Source organism: Cajanus cajan, chromosome 3 (assembly GCF_000230855.2).
Source record: "Cajanus cajan strain Asha chromosome 3, NIPB_CcT2T_4, whole genome shotgun sequence".
Lineage (NCBI taxonomy): Eukaryota > Viridiplantae > Streptophyta > Magnoliopsida > Fabales > Fabaceae > Cajanus > Cajanus cajan.
The window spans coordinates 10,913,900-10,935,257 of NC_138519.1; the positions used below are offsets into that span (position 1 = coordinate 10,913,900).

The 21,358-nt window shown below is 38.0% G+C and overlaps 2 protein-coding genes across 3 annotated transcripts; one reads left to right on the forward strand and one right to left on the reverse strand.

Annotated features, from left to right (window-relative positions):
• Positions 1-588: 588 nt before the first annotated feature.
• Positions 589-5,611, reverse strand: LOC109814576 (protein NRT1/ PTR FAMILY 8.1). Of its 2 annotated transcripts, none has more exons than XM_083070374.1 (5): positions 4,489-4,575; positions 4,040-4,235; positions 3,616-3,833; positions 2,181-2,731; positions 589-1,574 (listed from the first exon to the last, which is right to left on the reverse strand). In XM_083070374.1, exons 2-5 carry the CDS (start codon positions 4,170-4,172, stop codon positions 752-754), a joined length of 1,725 nt encoding a protein of 574 aa, XP_082926500.1. In that variant the 5' UTR covers positions 4,173-4,235; positions 4,489-4,575; the 3' UTR covers positions 589-751. The 2 variants fall into 2 exon arrangements, with proteins under 2 accessions (XP_082926500.1, XP_020234624.1); XM_020379035.3 differs by lacking the exon at positions 4,489-4,575 and adding an exon at positions 5,267-5,611 and having other exon boundaries at positions 590-1,574.
• Positions 5,612-8,079: 2,468 nt separating this feature from the next.
• On the forward strand, positions 8,080-10,677 carry LOC145956041 (uncharacterized). Its single transcript, XM_083071596.1, has 3 exons — positions 8,080-8,531; positions 8,637-9,682; positions 9,947-10,677. Exons 1-3 carry the CDS (start codon positions 8,080-8,082, stop codon positions 10,675-10,677), a joined length of 2,229 nt encoding a protein of 742 aa, XP_082927722.1.
• The last annotated feature ends 10,681 nt before the right edge of the window (positions 10,678-21,358 follow it).

Here is a 21,358-nt window from a genome sequence, read left to right on the forward strand (position 1 = left end):
TTTTTTTGGATAAGTTTCTACATAATGACTTCTAGAAGAAAAAAATACGAATAAAAATTAAAATAAATTTCTCTAAAACTAGTTTATATATAAATTAAAAACAAGACTTTAAAAAAATAAATAAGAAAGATTTTACAAACTAACTTATGCATGAACTAATTTTAATTCATAAAGAAATTTATTTCATTTTTTTTTTTTTTTTATTCTTAGAAAAACTTTAATAAATTTACCCAAACATTCAAAGGTGAATAAGGAGGTTAGACAACCCAATGTCCCAAAATATTTCCACGCACAAGTCTAGATTCATAACCCCAATAGCAGAACATATGAAGCGAAGAACATTTATAAGGAACCTTAAATATTACATTCTTTATTTCAACACATCCAAACAGCATCTACACAAATACAACTAAACATCTACGAGAATGATGGTAATTGACGGCAATGTAGAAATGAACCATAAGACCAATCTATACAAACACAATTAAACATCTTCGAGAAAGATGCTGATGCCTAATGCCAATATACAACTGGACCAGAAATCCAATGTAGCAAAATCTCAATGAGAATTTTATTTTGATCTATACAATATTCTAAATTAACAATTAAAGATTAATTTGTATTTATTGAACATGACTTTTATTGATAAAATATTATTTACACTAATAATAATCGATCATCAAATCGATCTCATGTCTTAAAACAAGTTTTATAATCACTAAAATAAGATACTTGATTACTCAACAAGAATTTAGTGTCGAGTTCTTTTGTATGTATATCGGTTAGAAATCCAGAGATACACAAGGAAGTTGAGCAAGCTAAGAACACTCAAAAGCCAGAAGAAGTAATCAAGATGGCCCCTATTAAGATTATCTGGGATCCAACCAATCCTTCCATGGGTTGTGGTGATTTTTGTGACAATGAAAAGAAGCAAAGTACTCGCATAATTTCCCAATGCAGTAGTAGTGAGTGACAAAGCTGCACACAAGCTTTTCATGGCATCAGGTGCCTGTCCATAAAAGAACTCCATTTGGCCAATGTTGGTGAAAACCTCAGCAGCTCCTACAATGAAGTACTGAGGCACTTGCCAGAATATCGACATGGGAACGGTTTCGAGATCATAGTAGTTGTTTCTTCTGACCATGTGAAGGCGAACAACCTCCAAAATGCCGGCAACTATCATGGAGATGATGGAGATGATTAGGCCAATGCCTATGCGTTGGAGCTGTGAGAATCCTTGTTCATGGCCAGTGAACTTTCTTGCTGAGGGCACAATGATGCGGTCGTAGATGGGGGCCCAGAAGATGACACTGAGAGTGTCAAAGAGAGAGAGGGATGCTGAGGGGATTTTGAAGTTGGGGCCAATGTGTTGGTCCATTGTGTTGCCTTGTAACACAAACATGGTGTTCATTTGGCTGTACACTGTTGCAAAAGCTATCAGGGATGCCCAAACTGGGAGCAGATGGATTACGGATTTCAGCTCCTCAATTTGTGTCACTGTGCACAGCCTCCATGAGTTTGGCCAACTAGTGCTGTGCTCTGGTTCTGCCTCTATTGCTGCCTTGTCCAAAAACCTGGAATCAACAACTTTCTCTAATACTCAAATAAAACATGAAAGACTTAATTGTACTATTTATCATTTGTCTACTGTAATTTAGTGAATTTTGCTATCAAACTTTTGAATCATACATTTTTTTCATTTAACTTTCGAATTTTTGTACATTATGTCACCTTATTAGTTGTGTGTTAATGTAACACATTAATTATTAATATGAAATATTATGTTACATCATTTATATATCATATGAGAAATTAATATTAACGGTAAATGTATCACATCAATGGTCAATATATCATATAAACATTAAACGTGTTATATTAATGGTTAATTTACCGCATCAAATAATTAATTAATGAGATAAAAAATTGTGTGAAATTTTGAAAATTAAGAAACAAAGTGTGTAAAATCAAAAGTTGGGTGACAAAATTTTAAAAAATCATAAAACATGAGGAGAAAAAGTTGATATTTCAGTTTCACCATTGAATCATTGATGCTTTTAATGTTAACAATGATATTCATATACTTGTAGAGTTCCTCTATCTCTCTTTCACCTAATTAGTGGATGAATATCACTATTCTTGCAAACAATAAAAATGCAAACATGATTTAGAAAACTCACTTTAACGTATTTGTGTGTTGAAGTTTGCGGCACCCTTTGATGTTAGACTCTGCATCTGCAGTCTCATAAAGAAGAGACTTATTATCTGGCACTTGTTTCCCAGCTTTCCTGCATGCTGCCACAATAACTTGACAGATCCTTGTAAGGGGACTACCTCCAGGTAGTTGAAGTCTGTACCATTTACTACCAAAGAAGAAAAATATAATTGCAATGATCATTGCTACAGCAGGTATTCCAAATCCCCATCCCCAACCCACATTCGTTTGTATCCAGACTAACACTGAGGAAGCAACGAGTGAACCAATGTTTATAACCAAATAAAACCAATTGAAGAAAGAGCTCTTCATTTTCCTCTCAGTGACATCATTTTCATCAAACTGGTCAGCACCAAAAGATGAGACACATGGTTTAATACCACCAGTTCCAAGAGCAATCAAGTAGAGTCCTATAAAGCAAACTGAAGTTTGTCCTAATGTTGGATGACAACCATTAGCATCACATGAAGGCTTTAATCCAGGGGCAATAGCAGAAAATGTAAGAAGTGTCATTCCCTAGAAAGTAAACAAACAAGCACCATTAGTAGGGCTTACCCTCCTATTAGTTTATATTTTTCCCTTATAATAATGTTCTGAAACACAATATATGTATAACATTAGTTCAATTTCTTGAAATTTTTAAATTTTTAAATGGAATAAATGATGAAAAGATAAAATTAACTACATTATTTTATAGTAAAAAACAAGTATGTCTAATTTGACAACTAGTTTGTAAGGTGAAAATTATCTAAATTTTATCAACATTAGTAACAACATTTTCAATGGTGGTTTTCATAAGTAACTTACAAGGTTTTTATTTTACTTTTAGTGGAATCCACCATGTTACATCATTTTTAAACAATGCACATTACATTTTTTTTATAAATTTTACTCTAATGGTGAGATCTTATAAGCAACTTATATAAATTTTTTTTATATTTTTTACTTCACTTTTTGACAATTTAAAAAATTAAGGTAAATATTATAATTAAATATTAATTTAATTAAACATAATAAATAATTTTTTTGATTTGTGGGAGTGATTTGTATTCTCAACAACCTTATTTATTTAAGAGTTGTTACTTATTTTTAAACAATTTCTTGTGTCATATCATTATATTCTAATGAAAGTTGTTAATAAATATCATTGTTTATTAGTAAGATACATCACAAAAATTCTACATTAGAGATACTCTTAAATTTTATCTACTAAACATACTATTTCAACACCGCAATTAGGATAGTCCAAAGAAGCTTCAATTAAGACAAGTCAGGGGTGACCATATTTAAGGTGGTTTTCCAACATGAACTCACACTATGAAGAGTATGTGCATATTAAATTCATTTATCATAACATAGACTTCAACAAACAAAAATGATTGCTCTTCATCTGAACTTACAATGACATAGATAATTGAGAAACTAGCAATTGTCCAGTATCTTCCCATATATGAATCAGCCAAAAATGCTCCAAGTAATGGGGTGAGGTAGCATGTCCCTGACCAGGTTGTGACATTATTTGCAGCAGTTGCATTTGATTGGTGGAAACGGGTGTGCAGATAGTTCACTAGGTTTGTACTCATGCCATAGTACGCCAATCTTTCACAGCACTCATTCCCTGCCATAATTTTTTTCAGCACCTTAGTGACATTATTTTTCTTTATATGTATGAATCGAACTCGGTACTAAACAAGTTTATAATAATTCAGACACTTAATTCAACTAACTGAGTTAGACCACCTTGATCTTAGTGTGATTTTAATACAGAAATATGCATATCTGAGATGGTATGGAAATAAAAGTAAGAATTAAAAGATCCAATACCAAGTATAAAGCGGCATGCTTTCCATCTTCCAGTCTTTTTCTTGCTGGCAGGATTTTTGTGAATGTTAAGTGTCCCATCTTCTGTATATAATCTATCTTCTGCCACATCATGTGATTCTATGCCATTTTCCATGGTATCATATACCAGATTTACTATTTTCTGCTTCTTTGTTCTCTGCTACACGTTTGTAGGGTGCTGGAAATGAGTGAACAAATAATCAGCATAACATACAGGAAAATTGAACAGGCTGCTATCGTGGATTTCATGTTATAAATGTGTAATGTATTTGAGTGTGCTTATGAGTAGGAATTGCAAAGAGAGGTTTAGCTAAGGAATGAATATGTGAGTTCATGAAGCTCCGTTCACAATTCTTGGTAAACAATGCGATAGTTAAAATCATAATAATGAATTAATGTAGCACTGCAGAAATGCAACAGAGAAGCCTTACAAGCTCTCCTAAATTTATAAAAGGAAAACGCAAAACTATTCAGAGCTAGTAATGCAATTAAAAAATGACATTTTAACCTACATTTTGCAATCACACAAGAACATATAAAGTTTTATAACATGGTAATGACCCTTAATTTCAAACTTCAATCAGTATTGGAATACAAACCAACCGCATGATAGCTACACCTAACAGAAACAAAGGATCCCTTATATGTGGAATCTAAAAGTCACTTTCTCATTATAATAACAAAACCGGTACACGGAAGAGAGAAAGAAAAAATGCTCGAAAAGCACACAGGAATCTTCACCAAAACCCAAGTGAAAAGTTTCCCTTTCGCCATGAGTGAAAAGGTATAGAAGAAGTGAATACCAAAAATGATAAAATAAGTCAGTGTGACACCATTGAAAAATCAATACTAAATGATACATGATTATTAAGCAATGACTAAAAAAAGGGACAAATTGGTCAAAAGTTATTAGCAAAACGGACCTCAGAATAACGTCAGGGTGATGATGTTTCTCTTCATACTGAGAAACAGGAATAAATGACAATGATAATACTGAGAATAAAACCCATTACATTTAAATAATGTGAAACATAACAATTTGCATTTGCAAGCCCAGAATTCATTATTATCAATGAAAGCAAACCCAACTCTAGGATGATGGGAAGGGAAAAAAAAAAAGAAAAAAAAGAACACACACATAAGAACCTATGAAAAATATGCATGCAAATATAGATAAACATAGAACCATGAAAGTTGAGACTATCTTACCTAAGACGATAGAACAGACCGTACGCAATTATGTAATGGTAGGGGATTATGAACCTTATTTAAATGTGGAATCCTGAACGTGAACAAACTAGGAATTGCAAAACCTTAACATGGATATCATCATTTCACTCAAAAAAGATAAGCACAAACGAAAAAAAATGAAGTAGAATGAGATCTTGTGTTTGGTTCTGTTGTCTCCTGAGTCTTTCTTGTGATCCTACGTTCTCCGACTTTAATTGACTTATTTTCGTCGATGTTAGCACGTGGCCATCACACATAACCCAGTTTTTCAGTTACGAGAGAGTTAATAAAAGGATAAAACTCATCCGTGGAAATTGACTGAAGTATAATAGAACAACACAATGTAAGAATTTCTGGTTATATAGGCAAAGTTAGAATTATGATTTTGCAACTACACTATTTTAATTCACTGTAACTAGTATATAGGCGTTGAAAAATTGACCTGTTTTTCTCGTGCACACTTTTTATTACTCTTAACATACATACATATTTGCCACTCTAATTTGACAACATTAATTAAACTAAAAATACAATCTGTCCTCTATTACTCCATAGTTGTGGAAATTTTCTTTATTTGGATCTTTAAATAATACGATTAATTAACATTTATCTTTTCATATTTTATAACGTAATTAAGCATAGTTTTTCAAACTTTTCTAAGGTCGGAACAGAAAATAACCAGGCGTCAAAATAACGAGAAAAATTCTTTCATTATTTATGGAAAAAAGTTACACTATCAATTAATCTAAAATTATTTTAAATATGACTTTTAATCAAAGTAAAAGTTTAATCAAAATACACAAAAAAAAATTAAAAAAATATTTTCATAGATTGTTATATGTATGCTACCTAGTCTTTATATATAAGCCGTTTTTTCTTTATTTTTGTTTGTCCCTTTTTATAAGATTCTCTATAAATTGCGAGTTGCATTAATTAATTCTTATTGTGACACCCTCTACCCGACATTCATAGCTACACAATAAATAGGAATAATTAAAATCTTTTATAAATAAAACTAGAATCTCAAATATCTTACGTAAAGAATTCACATTCACAAACTCATAAACAATATCTCTAATGCGAAAATTACAAAGGAAAGAAATTGAGATTTTTAAAACAGTTCAATGAAAATAACATTGTTAAGTCTCAATTATACCTCTTTTTGAATGAGATTTATTGAACAATTCTACTCATTCTTAACACCATTGCAAGATAATTGTTCCCTTTTTGATTCATCTTTTGTGCAGATATAGCTAACCCATTTTAGCTAACAATACCTTAATACACCTCATTTTTTGTGCAGGTATTGAGCTAGAGATTTGAGGATTGAAGATCTTTGGGATTGGAAACATAAGGAGCCAAGGAGCAGAGCAGAGTGGCTGCGCCGGGCGCAAGATGACGCCGCGCCGGGCTTGAGAAGAACAGAGCAGTGGACTTCTGGAAGTCATACATGCGCCGGGCGCGAGACTCCACCACGCCGGGCGTGATCAAGGCAGAGAGTACCTCAAAACTCTCTGGAATGAATTGCGCCGGGCTTAATAGAGAATTGCGCCGGGCTTGCTCTAAGGCAGAGAATGCTTGAAAGCCTCTGGAAGACACTGCACCGGGCGTAAAAAGTAATTGCGCCGAGCTTATAATGAGGCAGAAAGTGCTCAGAAGACGCTGCGCCAGGCGCGAAGACTTAGGCGTCGGGCGCAAAATCCTAATCTGACCTCCCAAGCTCGTATTTGAAGCCATTTTCGAGGGTTTCTCCCTCATTCACACATTGGACGAGTTTTAGGAGCTGTGGAAGGGATTCCCGAAGCTTGGAGCTGTTCGTGTGTGGATCTTTCCTTCGGTTTCTTCATTTCTCCCTTCATCTCTATTTTGTTTTGCCGTCATTTTGAGTGGTTCTACCCATTTTTTGTGGGGTTAGATGTAACCAACGAATTCTAGTGTAATCCTCACGTTCTCAATGATATATATATATATATATATATATATATATATATATATATATATGTTGTTCATTCATTGTTGTGTTGTTTCTATTCTTAATGCTTGCCTTGGATTGATTCTCCTTGCATGATATAGGTTCCATGAGTATTGGAAAATAACCTTTGAAACTAGCTCTGAAACAAATGCCTAGTGGGAAATGTATCTAGGAATGGAGTTTGGCCCATTAGTAGTCTTAAACCCTAGCCCGTAATGCGGGTGTAGATATTGGATACTCAAGGGATTGATATTCAATATCCACACCTAGGCTCTTGCTCTAAGGGATTAGGTTTGAGTAAACTATTGGGTTGACTAAGCAATGAATTTAACAAGAGATTAAGGATTCATTAGTTTAACGTTTGGTGAAATCTGACCCCACAATCTCACAATACCACAATACCATTCCTTACCTTTTCCACTCACAAAACAATATTTATTTACAGTTTTCATTCCAATAGTCACAACTTTGAATTCACTGCACAAACTATGAAATTGGAATTATTCTTTAGTCACGAATAGTCAATAAATGCTTATTTTACCTTCTAATCCCTGTGGATACGATATTTTTACTACTCGAACGGCCAGTATACTTGCCGTGTTTGAGACCGTTAATAGAATCTAACTGATTTATAGATTAAAACAAAAGTGTTTAAACGGAAATCTCAACAAGTTTTTGGCGCCGTTGCTGGGGATTAGCAAGGCAATTTAGTATTTATAGCTATTTGTGACTTGTTCCTTTACTTTTATTGTTAATTTTGATTTTAGCAAATGAATTCTTTGGGCTGACTTGTGCACTCTACTCTGTTGTTTTCTCTTGTATGCAAGGTACTATCCGAACTAGAGGTACTGCTTCTTCTGAGCCATTGTTGAACGATCCTGAGATTGAACGCACTGCAAGGAGGAATAACAGCAACAGGAGGAGAAGGAGGACTAGAGCAAACCTAGTCAGCCAACCAACCAATCAGATCCCTGAAGTTCTTGTCTCTGACATTCCTGAGTTCAACATGGAAGGTGAAGGTGACAATCATAACCGGAGGCGCACTATAGGTGATGCTTTCACCTACACTAGCCCGAGGGAATTCTCTAGCATTGTGAGGCCTACCAGGAATGACAGACTAGCAGAGATGAAGCCTGCACTCCTACAGCTTATCAGCTCTCACCAATTTTCTGGCCTGGATCATGAAGACCCACATACTCATCTCTACACTTTTTATGAGTTGTGCGGTTCAGTTGGAGTTTCTGGGGCTGATGAAGAGGCGTTATTCATGAGGTTGTTTCCATTTTCTCTGGATGGGAAGGCTAAGGCTTGGCTTCATTCTTAGCCAAACCAAAGCCTAGCCACGTGGAGGGATGTGGAAACTAAATTCTTAGCCAGATTCTTTCCCCCGTCCAAGAACACTGAGGCCAGAACTGCTATTGCTACTTTTGCTCAAGGTGCGGATGAGCCACTGTGTGAAGCATGGGAGAGATACAAATCACTGTTGAGGACGTGCCCCAACCATGGTTTTGAGGTAAAACATCAAGTGCAAACCTTCTGTAATGGTTTGCAACCTCAAACCAAGATGATATTGGATGCTTCTTTTGGAGGGTCAGTCATGTTTAGAACTGCTGAAGAGGCTATCACAATCATTGAGTCCATGGCTTCCACAGACTTTAGGAGCCAGCATGGTAGAAGCTCTTCACACAAGAGAGGAGTTTTGGAGCTGAGTACTCAAGATGCGGTGTTAGCTCAAAACAAGATACTTTCCCAACAAATTGAAGCCTTGAACCAACAAATGGCCAAGCTTCCTCAACAATTTCAAGCTATGCACGCTAATAATCCTCCTATGCAACAAGTATTGGCATGTGATTTTTGTGGAGGTGACCACCTTAATGGTTATTGTGCCGGTTCATCTAATTCCCAAGGTGAAGAAGTGAATTATATGGGGAATCAAGGGCGGCAAAATTTCTCTCAACACCCCTATCCGCAAAATTCAAATCAGGGGTGGAGAAATAACTATGGTGGAAACAAGCCAGACATGAATGCTTCATCAAGTAGCAGGCCTCCACATCAACACCAACACCCACCTTTATATGAAAGAACCACTAAGTTGGAAGACACATTGCAACAATTCATGCAATTGTCTATGTCCAACCAAAAGAATACTGACGCTTCAATCAAAAATCTGGAGATACAGGTGGGGCAAATAGCAAAACAGCTGGCAGAACAACAAAAAGGTTCTTTCTCAGCCAACACCGAGCAAAACCCGAAGGGGCACTTGAATGTTGTATCTACAAGAAGTGGTCGGGAATTTGTGGTGAAGGAGAATGAGAAGAAAAATGAGAGCGAGGAGAAAAATGATATGAGTGTAGAAGATGATGCTAGTGTTGATGAAGAGATCATTTTGGAAGGCCCAAGAGTGCTGAGAAGGAGTGGAGGAAGTGAGTTGGTTGAAGAAAATAAGAAGAAAAATGAAAATACCAAAAAGAATGAGAAAGAGAAAGAGATTGAAAGAGAAAAAGAAGGAGTCAGTAGAGAAAAAAATAAAGCACCCTTGGAGGAGAGGAGTATTGTGAAGGTGCCACCCACTAAGAGCTTACCGTATCCTCATGCACCTTCAAGAAGGGATAAGGAGAGGCAATATGCTCGGTTCTTAGAGATTTTCAAGACCTTGCAAATTAACATTCCGTTCTCCGAGGCATTAGAGCAAATGCCTACATATGCCAAGTTCATGAAAGAGCTCCTCACCAAGAAGAGAAAGTATTTTGAAGAGGAGACCATTACATTGGAGGCGGGGTGTAGTGCCATTATTCAGAAGATGTTCCCAACAAAGTCTAAGGACCCTGGTAGTTTCACTCTTCCAGTCACTATTGGGAGTTTAGCTATTGGGAAGGCTTTACTTGATTTGGGGGCTAGCATCAATCTTATGCCCTTATCGATGCTTCAGAGGATTGGTGATTTGGAAGTGAAGCCAACTCGCATGACTTTGCAGTTGGCTGATCGATCTGTGAAGTATCCTCATGGCATTGTGGAGGATGTTCTGGTGAAGGTGGACCGTTTCTTGTTTCCCGCTGATTTCGTGGTGATGGATATTGAAGAGGACATTGATGTACCTCTCATTCATGGTCGACCATTCATGAAGACTGCAAGAGTTCTAATTGATGTGGATGATGGGAAGCTTAAGGTGAGAGTGAATGATGAAGAGGTCAATTTTGATGTGTTTGATGCCATGCACTACCCCAAGGACAAGAGCAGTTGCTTCCGGGTTGATGTAATTGATGGCCTTATTGAAGATACAAGGAAGCATATCTCTTTTTCTACCCCTTTGGAGAAAGTCCTAATCAATATGGTTGAATACCTCCATGAAGAAGAAGATAGAGAGATTGAGGCATGTTTGAAGAGCCTTGATTCATATAAGGAGGTGACACCGGATTAGGGCATATGAAAGATTTGAAGGAGGAAGGGGAGGTGATTACCCCGAAGCTTGAGTTGAAATTACTTCCTTCTCATCTCAAGTATGTGTTTCTAGAAGAAGGTGGAAGCAAGCCAGTTATCATAAGTAGCTCTTTATCCACATTGGAGGAGGAGAAGCTTGTGAGAGTTTTGAAGTTCTATCAAGGGGCAATTGGTTGGTCTATTTCTGATCTCAAGGGAATTAGCCCAGCCTATTGCATGCATAAGATATTTATGGAGGATGAGTACAAGCCGGTTGCTCAACCACAGAGGAGGCTTAATCCTGTGATGAAGGAGGTGGTGAAGAAGGAAGTGATGAAGCTGTTGGATGCCGGCATGATCTACCCCATTTCTGATAGTGCATGGGTGAGCCCTGTGCAAGTGGTTCCAAAGAAGGGTGGCATGACGGTGATTCAGAATGAGAAGAATGAGCTAATTCCTTCTAGAACGGTCACGGGGTGGAGAATGTGTATTGATTATCGGAAGCTTAACAAGGCTACCAGGAAGGATCATTTTCCACTCCCATTCATGGATCAAATGCTTGAGAGATTAGCTGGCCAAGCTTATTATTGCTTTCTTGATGGGTATTCAGGCTACAACCAAATTGTGGTGGATCCGGAAGATCAGGAGAAGACCGCTTTCACTTGTCCTTTTGGTGTCTTTGCTTATCGGAAGATGCCATTTGGGCTGTGCAATGCTCCTGCAACATTTCAACGATGCATGCTAGTTATTCTCCGATTTGGTGGAGAAGAGCATTGAGGTCTTCATGGATGATTTCTCCGTGTTCGGGTCTTCATTTGACGAGTGCCTGACCAATCTTGAAGTGGTGCTTAGAAGATGCTTGGAGACCAACCTTATCCTCAACTGGGAAAAATGCCATTTTATGGTGACCGAGGGGATAGTCTTGGGGCACAAGATCTCTCACAAGGGCATTGAAGTTGACCCTGCCAAAGTGGAGGTAATAGAAAAACTCCCTCCACCCATCAATGTCAAAGGTATTAGGAGTTTCTTGGGGCATGCTGGCTTTTACAGACGATTTATAAAAGATTTTTCAATGATAGCCAGACCCCTAAGTAATCTCCTAAACAAAGACACTCCTTTTTGCTTCAATGATTCTTGTATGAAAGCTTTTGAAACTTTAAAGGCTAGACTTACCTCTGCACCCATAATCACTGCACCAGATTGGACATTGGATTTTGAACTCATGTGTGATGCTAGTGATTATGCGGTTGGAGCAGTCTTAGGCCAAAGGAGGACTAAAATTTTTCATGTTATTCACTATGCTAGCAAGGTTTTAAATGAGGCACAAATTAACTATGCCACTACTGAAAAAGAGCTGCTAGCCATAGTGTTTGCATTGGAAAAATTTCGGTCCTATTTGATTGGTTCCAAAGTGGTTGTGTTCACAGATCATGCAGCCATTAAGTACTTACTCACCAAGCCGGATTCCAAGCCAAGACTCATAAGATGGATTCTTCTCCTTCAAGAGTTTGATTTGGAGATTAAAGACAAGAGTGGCAAGGAAAATCTGGTTGCTTACCACCTCTCAAGGCTCATAAATGATGAGGTGACCCTGAAGGAGAGGGAGATCTTGGAGGAGTTCCCTGATGAAAAATTGTTCATGGTGCAAGAGCGGCCTTGGTTTGCGGACTTAGCAAACTTCAAGGCAGCTGGAGTTATTCCTGAAGATTTCACATGGCACCAAAAGAAGAAGTTCCTCCGTGATGCTACCTACTATGTATGGGATGACCCTCACTTGTTCAAGATTGGTTCAGACGGCTTATTGAGGAGGTGCGTCTCAAGAGAGGAGGCCAAGAGTATTTTGTGGCACTGTCACAACTCTCCTTATGGAGGGCACTTCAATGGAGAAAGAACAGCTGCCAAAGTGCTTCAAGCTAGATTTTACTGGCCGACACTCTTCAAAGATGCCCACAGTCATGCCAAGCAGTGTGACAATTGTCAGAGGGCCGGAGGAATCACAAGAAAGCATGAGATGCCCTTACAAAATATGCAGGAGGTTGAGGTGTTTGATTGTTGGGGCATAGATTTTGTTGGCCCACTGCCTTCTTCCTTCACAAATGAATATATTCTTGTGGCAGTGGACTATGTCTCAAAATGGGTTGAAGCTATTGCTACACCCAAGGCGGATGGCAAAACAGTAGTGAAGTTCCTCAAGAAGCACATATTCAGCAGATTTGGCACCCCCAGGGTACTTATCAGTGATGGAGGTTCACACTTCTGTAATGCTCAGTTGGAAAGGGCTCTAGAACATTATGGAGTCCATCATAAGGTTGCTACCGCCTATCACCCTCAAACCAATGGGCAAGCTGAGGTCTCTAACAGAGAGATCAAGAGGATTCTGGAGAAGACTGTGTCAGCTTCAAGGAAGGACTGGTCTACAAAGCTTGATGAAGCTCTATGGGCTTATAGAACCACCTTCAAATCTCCAATTGGTCTCACTCCATTTCAGTTGGTGTATGGAAAAGCTTGCCATCTTCCTGTGGAACTGGAGCACAAAGCTTATTGGGCTGTGAAGCTGTTGAATTTTGATCCTCTCAGTACTGGTGAGAAGAGGAAGTTAGAACTGCATGCTCTTGATGAACTGAGGCTCCAAGCCTATGAATCATCTAAGCTCTACAAGGAGAAAGTCAAGAGCTATCATGATAGGAAAATTCTCAAGAGAGAGTTCAGGGCAGGCCAATCAGTGCTTCTGTTCAATTCCAGGCTCAAACTCTTCCCTGGAAAATTGAGATCAAAATGGTCTGGCCCTTTCAGAGTTAAGGAGGTAAAACCCTATGGTGCCATAGAAATTGAAGATCCTGAGGCACAAAGAAGCTGGGTTGTGAATGGACAGCGGTTGAAACCCTACTTGGGTGGAGAAGTCGAAAGACTCTGCTGTATCCTTTCTTTCAGAGACCCTTGAGGTCTATTCTTGTCAGGCTCGGGACAGTAAACAAGCGCTTCCTGGGAGGCAACCCAGAGATCTGAACTTTGATTTAGGTGTTTTGTGTTTGCCTTGTGTTGTTTGCTTCTAGCATTGATATGTGTTTTAATTATGTGTTAGAATGTATCTGTGATGTGAATTCTGATTGTTCATGTTGTATGTATTGTGTGAAGCTTGCTTGAGTGAAGTAGATATAGCCTAGATCTTGTTATGAGAGTGAGGAGTGGAAAAATTTAGAGGAAAGCTTAAATAGAACTAGTCACGTCGGGCGCGACATAGCCACGCCCAGCGCACCTAAAGCCATTTGGTCTCTGCCAATACCCTTGTCGGGCGCAATTTCTAATTTGGTCTCTCCCATTCTCTTCACTCTCTCACCCACATACTCTCTCATTTTCTCTCTAATCCTGGTTTCGTTGCCCTCAAGCGTCACCTTCTCCATTGCCCCTTCTCCTTCTCCCATTACTCTCATTTACAACCACATTTTCCTTCACCAAACCTCCATTGAACCGTTCCTTCTCCTTCTGCCTCACGCTCTGCTTGCATCTTCTTCTCGAGGGCGCGCTTCACTTTCTCTCTTCCCTCCAAGAACGCATCACTGAAGTAGGTTCACCCTTCGTGCTACCTCTTTTTCTCTGGCTACTGTTTTTGTTTTTCTTGGTTTTAGGTTTTCTAGGGTTTCTGTTGACCCACATTGGGATTTGGGGTTCAAACGCTTTGATTCTGAAGTAGCTCTGGGTGTAATAATGCCAGGCGCGACGAATCGTGCCTGGCACAACAGGATTTTAAATTTTCTGGATGAATTTAAGCCGGGCGCAATGAACTACGCCCGGCGCACCTCTATTTTGAGAGCTGTTTTTATTCTGTGGTTCGCCCGGCGCAATTCTATTTTGCGCCTGGCGCGAGGGCTTCCAGAGAATTTTCTACACTCCCTGCGCCAGGCGAATGAAATTCTAAGCCCGGTGCAATTCCCCTCTGAAACCCATATTTTTGTTGTTTTTAGTTTCTTTTTAAATTCCAGTTTCAGTCTAAGGCTAGCTCTCTTTGAGTGAGTTGCACTGGTCATTATTGTATTTTGTCTGCTCATGATTGTCTGCCTGGAATTTTTGCTTATTTTCTGCAGATGGCTTCCTCCAGTAAGCACCACCGTGCAGGGAAATCGGGTCAGCCCTCGCGCAGGCCGAGTCGACCCTATTCCGACCTCTTTCTGACAGAGCGCAATGAGAAGCATTTCGAGTCCACCAGTGCTCGGAAATTTATACTAGAGAGGCGGGTTGAGCTGGAGCCAAATGAGGCTCCCGAGTTTCAAGCTGAATTGCGTAGACGCCGATGGGACAAGCTCGGTTCCTATCCACTTCCGGCCAACATAGTTGTGGTCAAAGAGTTCTACACTAGTGCTCTGAGACAGGAGGGCCTTGCCCCATTCACTAGCTATGTCAGGGGTGTGCATGTCCCCTATGACGCTCGGACGATCAATGAATTTCTGGGGACTACACTGAGAGACGATGAGCAGAATGAGTACGACAACTACAGTCACACTACTATGGATCCTGATGTGGTTGAGGCTGCCATATGTATGCCGGGACGTGGGTTCCACAGGAACCGAGCTCAGCAACCTCTGCACGTGAAGCGCAGGGATCTTCTACCGGTGGTTAGAATTTGATCAGCCTTGGTGCATGCTAACATTCTCCCGTGCTCCCACGTTTCTGACCTGCACTGGACCCGGTCCATGCTTATGTACTGTATCATGACTCAGAGGACCGTGGATTTGGGGGGCATTATCTGCATGGAGATCTCTGGCTGCGCCAACTCTGCACCTGGCTCAGCACTAGGACATCCATCCCTCATCACCCAGTTATGTCAGCTTGCCGGTGTGGATGTCCACTCGCCGCCTTTTGAGGGTCCTGGCAGGGCCATTGAGAGCAGATACATCTCTGCCTATTGCCAGGACCGCGCTCCACCAGCAGTCCCTGCCCCCGAGCCTATTCATGCTGCTGGGCCCCAGGAGGACGTGCCTATGGATGATGCTGCTGTCCCAAACCCTCCACTCACTATCCATCAGCGTTTCGACGCCTTGGAGGGTCGCATGGCCACATTCATGCAGCGCCAGGAGGACCGCCTGGATACTTTTATGCAGAGGCACGAGGGCCAGATGGAGTCTCTCCACCGTGGACAGACCTTCATGTTTGATGCATTTAGGAGTTTCATGCTGCACTCTGCCCCTGATTACCAGTTCCCCACCACCACTGATTATCATTCTTACACGGGGTGGCCTGGGGACCAGGCCTCTTTCTTTGGGGGGGGTGGAGCTGCCGAGGATGCTGGAGTTGCTGCTGAGGAGGGTGGAGCTGACCTCGGACATGATGATGACCAGGCCCCGTGATGGATGCAAAAGGAGCTTGACTTAGCTACTTTTTATTGTTTTTCTTGTCATTTATGTTTCAGTCTTTCCATTTCAGTGTTGAACTATTTGTGTCTCAGAACTCTGTTTTAGTTATTATATTTAGTTTCTGTTGGTGATTACTCTGGTTGGTTCCAATTTTTTGTTAATATTCTGCTTTAGCACGGGTTTTAATATTGTTGATACTTGCTTTGCTTGTGGTTGATTCTGGATTGTGGTTTGCTTGATTTTGGTGGTGTGTGTACCTTAAACATTTGCAAGTCACGTTAGATCTTTAGTTCATGACCAATTGCATACGGGTTTCAATGTTGATCATAGAACTGAGCTGAGTTTGATAATTTGTGGGTGCATAGCCGGGTGAAGTTTGAGCCTAAATACTTATGAGTGAACTATGCTTAAGTTGCATGATAGACTTTGCTTGAGTTTCCCTGGTGGTCTGCTTATGTTGTGTACTTAGGTGATCAAGGCATTCATATTTTCCCTTATTTTGCTAACCTCCTAAACCAAAAAGCCATTTTCACCTCTCACTTGACTCATACTTTCCTAAGCCCAACATCACACCTCTACTTGTCCCAAACCATGAAAAATTAACCATAACCTTTGCTTTGGTTAAGAGAGCAAATTGATGACATCAAGTAAGTTTGGGGGAGTTGTTAAATGGGAAATTTTGGGAAAAAGGAAGTATGTGGTCAACCATTCAAAAAAAAAAAACAAAAAAAAACAAAAATATTAGGATGCAAAAGTGTAAATATGCATCTTATAAAGGCTAATGGCTTGGATCCGAGAAAGGGCATGTGTGCTAAATTGTTGTATTGGGGTATGGATAGGAATATCATTGTAAAAATTCCAATTGCTCTCTTAAGCCATAGCACCCTCAATTCTTGAAAAACCATAAGACTGCTACTGCTTGACCCTGCTTGACTCAGATTGCCCTAGTAAAGCCTTGTGATAAGTGTCTGCATTTGTTTTACCACTGGTTTCATTTGGAAACGAAGAACAAAGTTGAATCATGTGGCGTGAGTAGTAGACTAGAGAGAAACACTCACCCTTATACACTAGTGTGCATAGAGAGAAACACTTTCCTAGTGAGAATGCATTTATAGATAGTCATTACTCTTCTCATCTCTTTGATCTCTTTTGAAACCTTTGTTTGCACCTTGTCATGTTCCATTGCAATAATTGTGACTGAAAATTCATTTAAGGTTCATGCTTGCGAAAAGAAAATACAAGTGAACTAGGATGTAGAACTTGACACACTTGCATTGTTTGTTATCTGCTAGATTAATTACCTGTTGCTTGAGGACAAGCAAGGTTCTAAGTTTGGGGGAGTTGTTAAGTCTCAATTATACCTCTTTTTGAATGAGATTTATTGAACAATTCTACTCATTCTTAACACCATTGCAAGATAATTGTTCCCTTTTTGATTCATCTTTTGTGCAGATATAGCTAACCCATTTTAGCTAACAATACCTTAATACACCTCATTTTTTGTGCAGGTATTGAGCTAGAGATTTGAGGATTGAAGATCTTTGGGATTGGAAACATAAGGAGCCAAGGAGCAGAGCAGAGTGGTTGCGCCGGGCGTAAGATGACGCCGCGCCGGGCTTGAGAAGAACATAGCAGTGGACTTCTGGAAGTCATACATGCGCCGGGCGCGAGACTCCACCACGCCGGGCGTGATTGAGGCAGAGAGTACCTCAAAACTCTCTGGAATGAATTGCGCCGGGCTTAATAGAGAATTGCGCCGGGCTTGCTTTAAGGCAGAGAATGCTTGAAAGCCTCTGGAAGACACTGCGCCGGGCGTAAAAAGTAATTGCGCCGGGTTTATAATGAGGCAGAAAGTGCTCAGAAGACGCTGCGCCAGGCGCGAAGACTTAGGCACCGGGCGCGAAACCCTAATCTGACCTCCCAGGCTCGTATTTGAAGCCATTTTTGAGGGTTTCTCCCTCATTCACACATTGGACGAGTTTTAGGAGCTGTGGAAGGGATTCCCGGAGCTTGGAGTTGTTCGTGTGTGGGTCTTTCCTTCGGTTTCTTCATTTCTCCCTTCATCTCTATTTTGTTTTGCCCTCATTTTGAGTGGTTCTACCCATTTTTTGTGGGGTTAGATGTAACCAACGAATTCTAGTGTAATCCTCACGTTCTCAATGATATATATATATATATATATATATGTTGTTCATTCATTGTTGTGTTGTTTCTATTCTTAATGCTTGCCTTGGATTGATTCTCCTTGCATGATATAGGTTCCATGGGTATTGGAAAATAACCTTTGAAACTAGCTCTGAAACAAATGCCTAGTGGGAAATGTATCTAGGAATGGAGTTTGGCCCATTAGTAGTCTTAAACCCTAGCCCGTAATGCGGGTGTAGATATTGGATACTCAAGGGATTGATATTCAATATCCACACCTAGGCTCTTGCTCTAAGGGATTAGGTTTGAGTAAACTATTGGGTTGACTAAGCAATGAATTTAACAAGAGATTAAGGATTCATTAGTTTAACGTTTGGTGAAATCTGACCCCACAATCTCACAATACCACAATACCATTCCTTACCTTTTCCACTCACAAAACAATATTTATTTACAGCTTTCATTCCAATAGTCATAACTTTGAATTCACTGCACAAACTATGAAATTGGAATTATTCTTTAGTCACGAATAGTCAATAAATGCTTATTTTACCTTCTAATCCCTGTGGATACGATATTTTTACTACTTGAACGGTCGGTATACTTGCCGTGTTTGAGACCGTTAATAGAATCTAACTAATTTATAGATTAAAACAAAAGTGGTTAAACGGAAATCTCAACAAACATCTTAAACTATTTCTAACTACGTCCCGATCTCATATATCATATTAGAGCATGCCCAACTGAAGCCTAAGCTTCATCATCAACATCCTTATGTTAATGATCATCTGCAACACAGTAGAAGACACACATTAATCAAGCACAACTCAAGTCATACATACATTAGTAATACATACACAATCACTCATTATGCAATGATGTCATGGACTCAACTCACAAATGCATGCATGTGACGCCAGTCACATATCACATATCACTGGTGTGCTGCCTAAAATATACCTAAGGTAGTCTAGAAGTACATGTAGGGAGTTACCCATACACTCTCAACTAGAAGAATGTACTGCTAGGATCTAGTCGGGATAGCGAAGCTGAGCAAGTTACTCACAAACGGGCGGAATCGAGACATCCAAACTGCACTATCCCCTAAGAATTTTCCAAGTTGTTACAAAGGAGGACATTCCCTAATGGTGTACTCTACATCGTATCCCGTCACATAAATGCACATGATGCATGTCACACACTCACACCTCAATGACTCATCATTTCACTTGTCATAGTTTTTCATATATCATGTCTCATTGTCACATATCATCATGTCTCCTGTCTCATATTCACTTTTCACATTGTCTCATCATATTCACATAGTCTTATACAAGGAACTTCTCATAGGCATATACATCAGAACAACACACAAACCATAATAGGAAATTACCCAACATCATACACACTCAATTCGCAATTCATAACATATATGAAACATAAAGGTCATAACACAACTTCATGATTTTACACATTTTTTTTACAACTAGTAAGGTAATATAATATTTCTATAGGTCAAAACACTCTAAATATTACCCAAAACACGAATCCATCCTCAATTTTACATATAATGCCTCAAAATTCATCCAAAGATCATATCCCTAATTTCACTTCATAGGGTTTCCCACAGAAACCCACAGAATACTCTAATTCATTTCGAAACTTATCTGTTTTCAAAATTAAACACATATACATACTCAAAATCACACAAAGAATGCAACAAAATAATCGAAAAGCAAAGCTGAAAACTTCCATAAAGTGTTTGTTCCTATAGGCATATATCAGCTACCTAACAGTTATTTTCACACCCCTAAGTAAGGTTTCTCACTCCCCCTTTACTTGGATGAGTAGAAGATGAAGTGAGAGCATGATCTAGTCGATCTCTTTCTCTTGGTTCTCTTTGGTCTTCAGAGAGAATAGAAAGGAAATAGGAAATGAATAAGGAAGAAGTTAGGAGAAATAAAGCGTAAGGTAATTTCTCTTATCCGGATAACTCCCTTCTTAAAATAATAAAAATAAAATAATAATAATAATAATAATTAATCAAATGACCATCACGTCCTTCCTTCTCCTTCCATAAAATAATTAATATAATATAATTAAAATACACCTCTTCTCTTTAATCAAATAATATAATAGCATGATTATTAATAAAATACAAATCATAAAAGATCGATATATCACCAATCAAAATAATAATTACAAATCATACTTTATAATAAAATAGTGCTCATATAAGTAATTAAATAATATCAAAATCTTTTAATAAACACATTTAAAATATTATAATAATTTCTAATATTATTATTATAAATTATGAAATCTGGGTGTTACACTTATCTAAAATATACTTATTTAATTAATTTTTTTAGATAAAAAAATAATAAATATTTGAAATTAATTGGAAAAATAATTCTCTCTCTTATTAAGATTGAAGAAGATAAATAGGCACACAAATATTTTTCTTTCAAAGTTCAATTAATTAGATGAAAAATGATTAAATGGAAGAGATGTTTAGGATAATTTTGAAGAAAAAAAATAGTTTAAATTATTGACAAATTTAATGATCTTAACTAAATTAACTAATTTTTTTTTAAAAGGTATAATTTAGTTGAAAGAGTTGAGGAAAGTAGAAATTTAAAAATATTTAATTTATTATAATAACTATGAAAGTCAGATAGATTTAAAGTGATTTCTACATAGTTAATATTATTTTCATCCCTATATATAAGATTTAATTACCAAATTCATCAATATTAAGAAAAAAAAATACTTAATTTAATTGAGAACAATAATTTTTTCTTATTTATATATGTATTTTTTAAAACTAATCTTATACTATTTTTCTTTCTTAGTTAATATTACAATTAAAGTACATATCTTACACTATTTCTCTTTCCTAATTAATATTTATATTTCTTCTAACTAATTAAAATACATATTTCTTGTTAAGAAGATTATAATTATTGCATTTTATCAAATTAAGATAACACACTTTAGTTAGAGATATTTAATCTAAAAATAATTAACATAAAAGATAATATTTGAGTCTTATAAATTATTCTAAATTAGATCTTATAAATAGTAACAAAAGTATTATATTATATAAATTTTCTTATATGAACGGTTTATTAAAATTAAATTCTTAAAATAATAATTATAAAAGTTTACGATCTTATCATACATGTA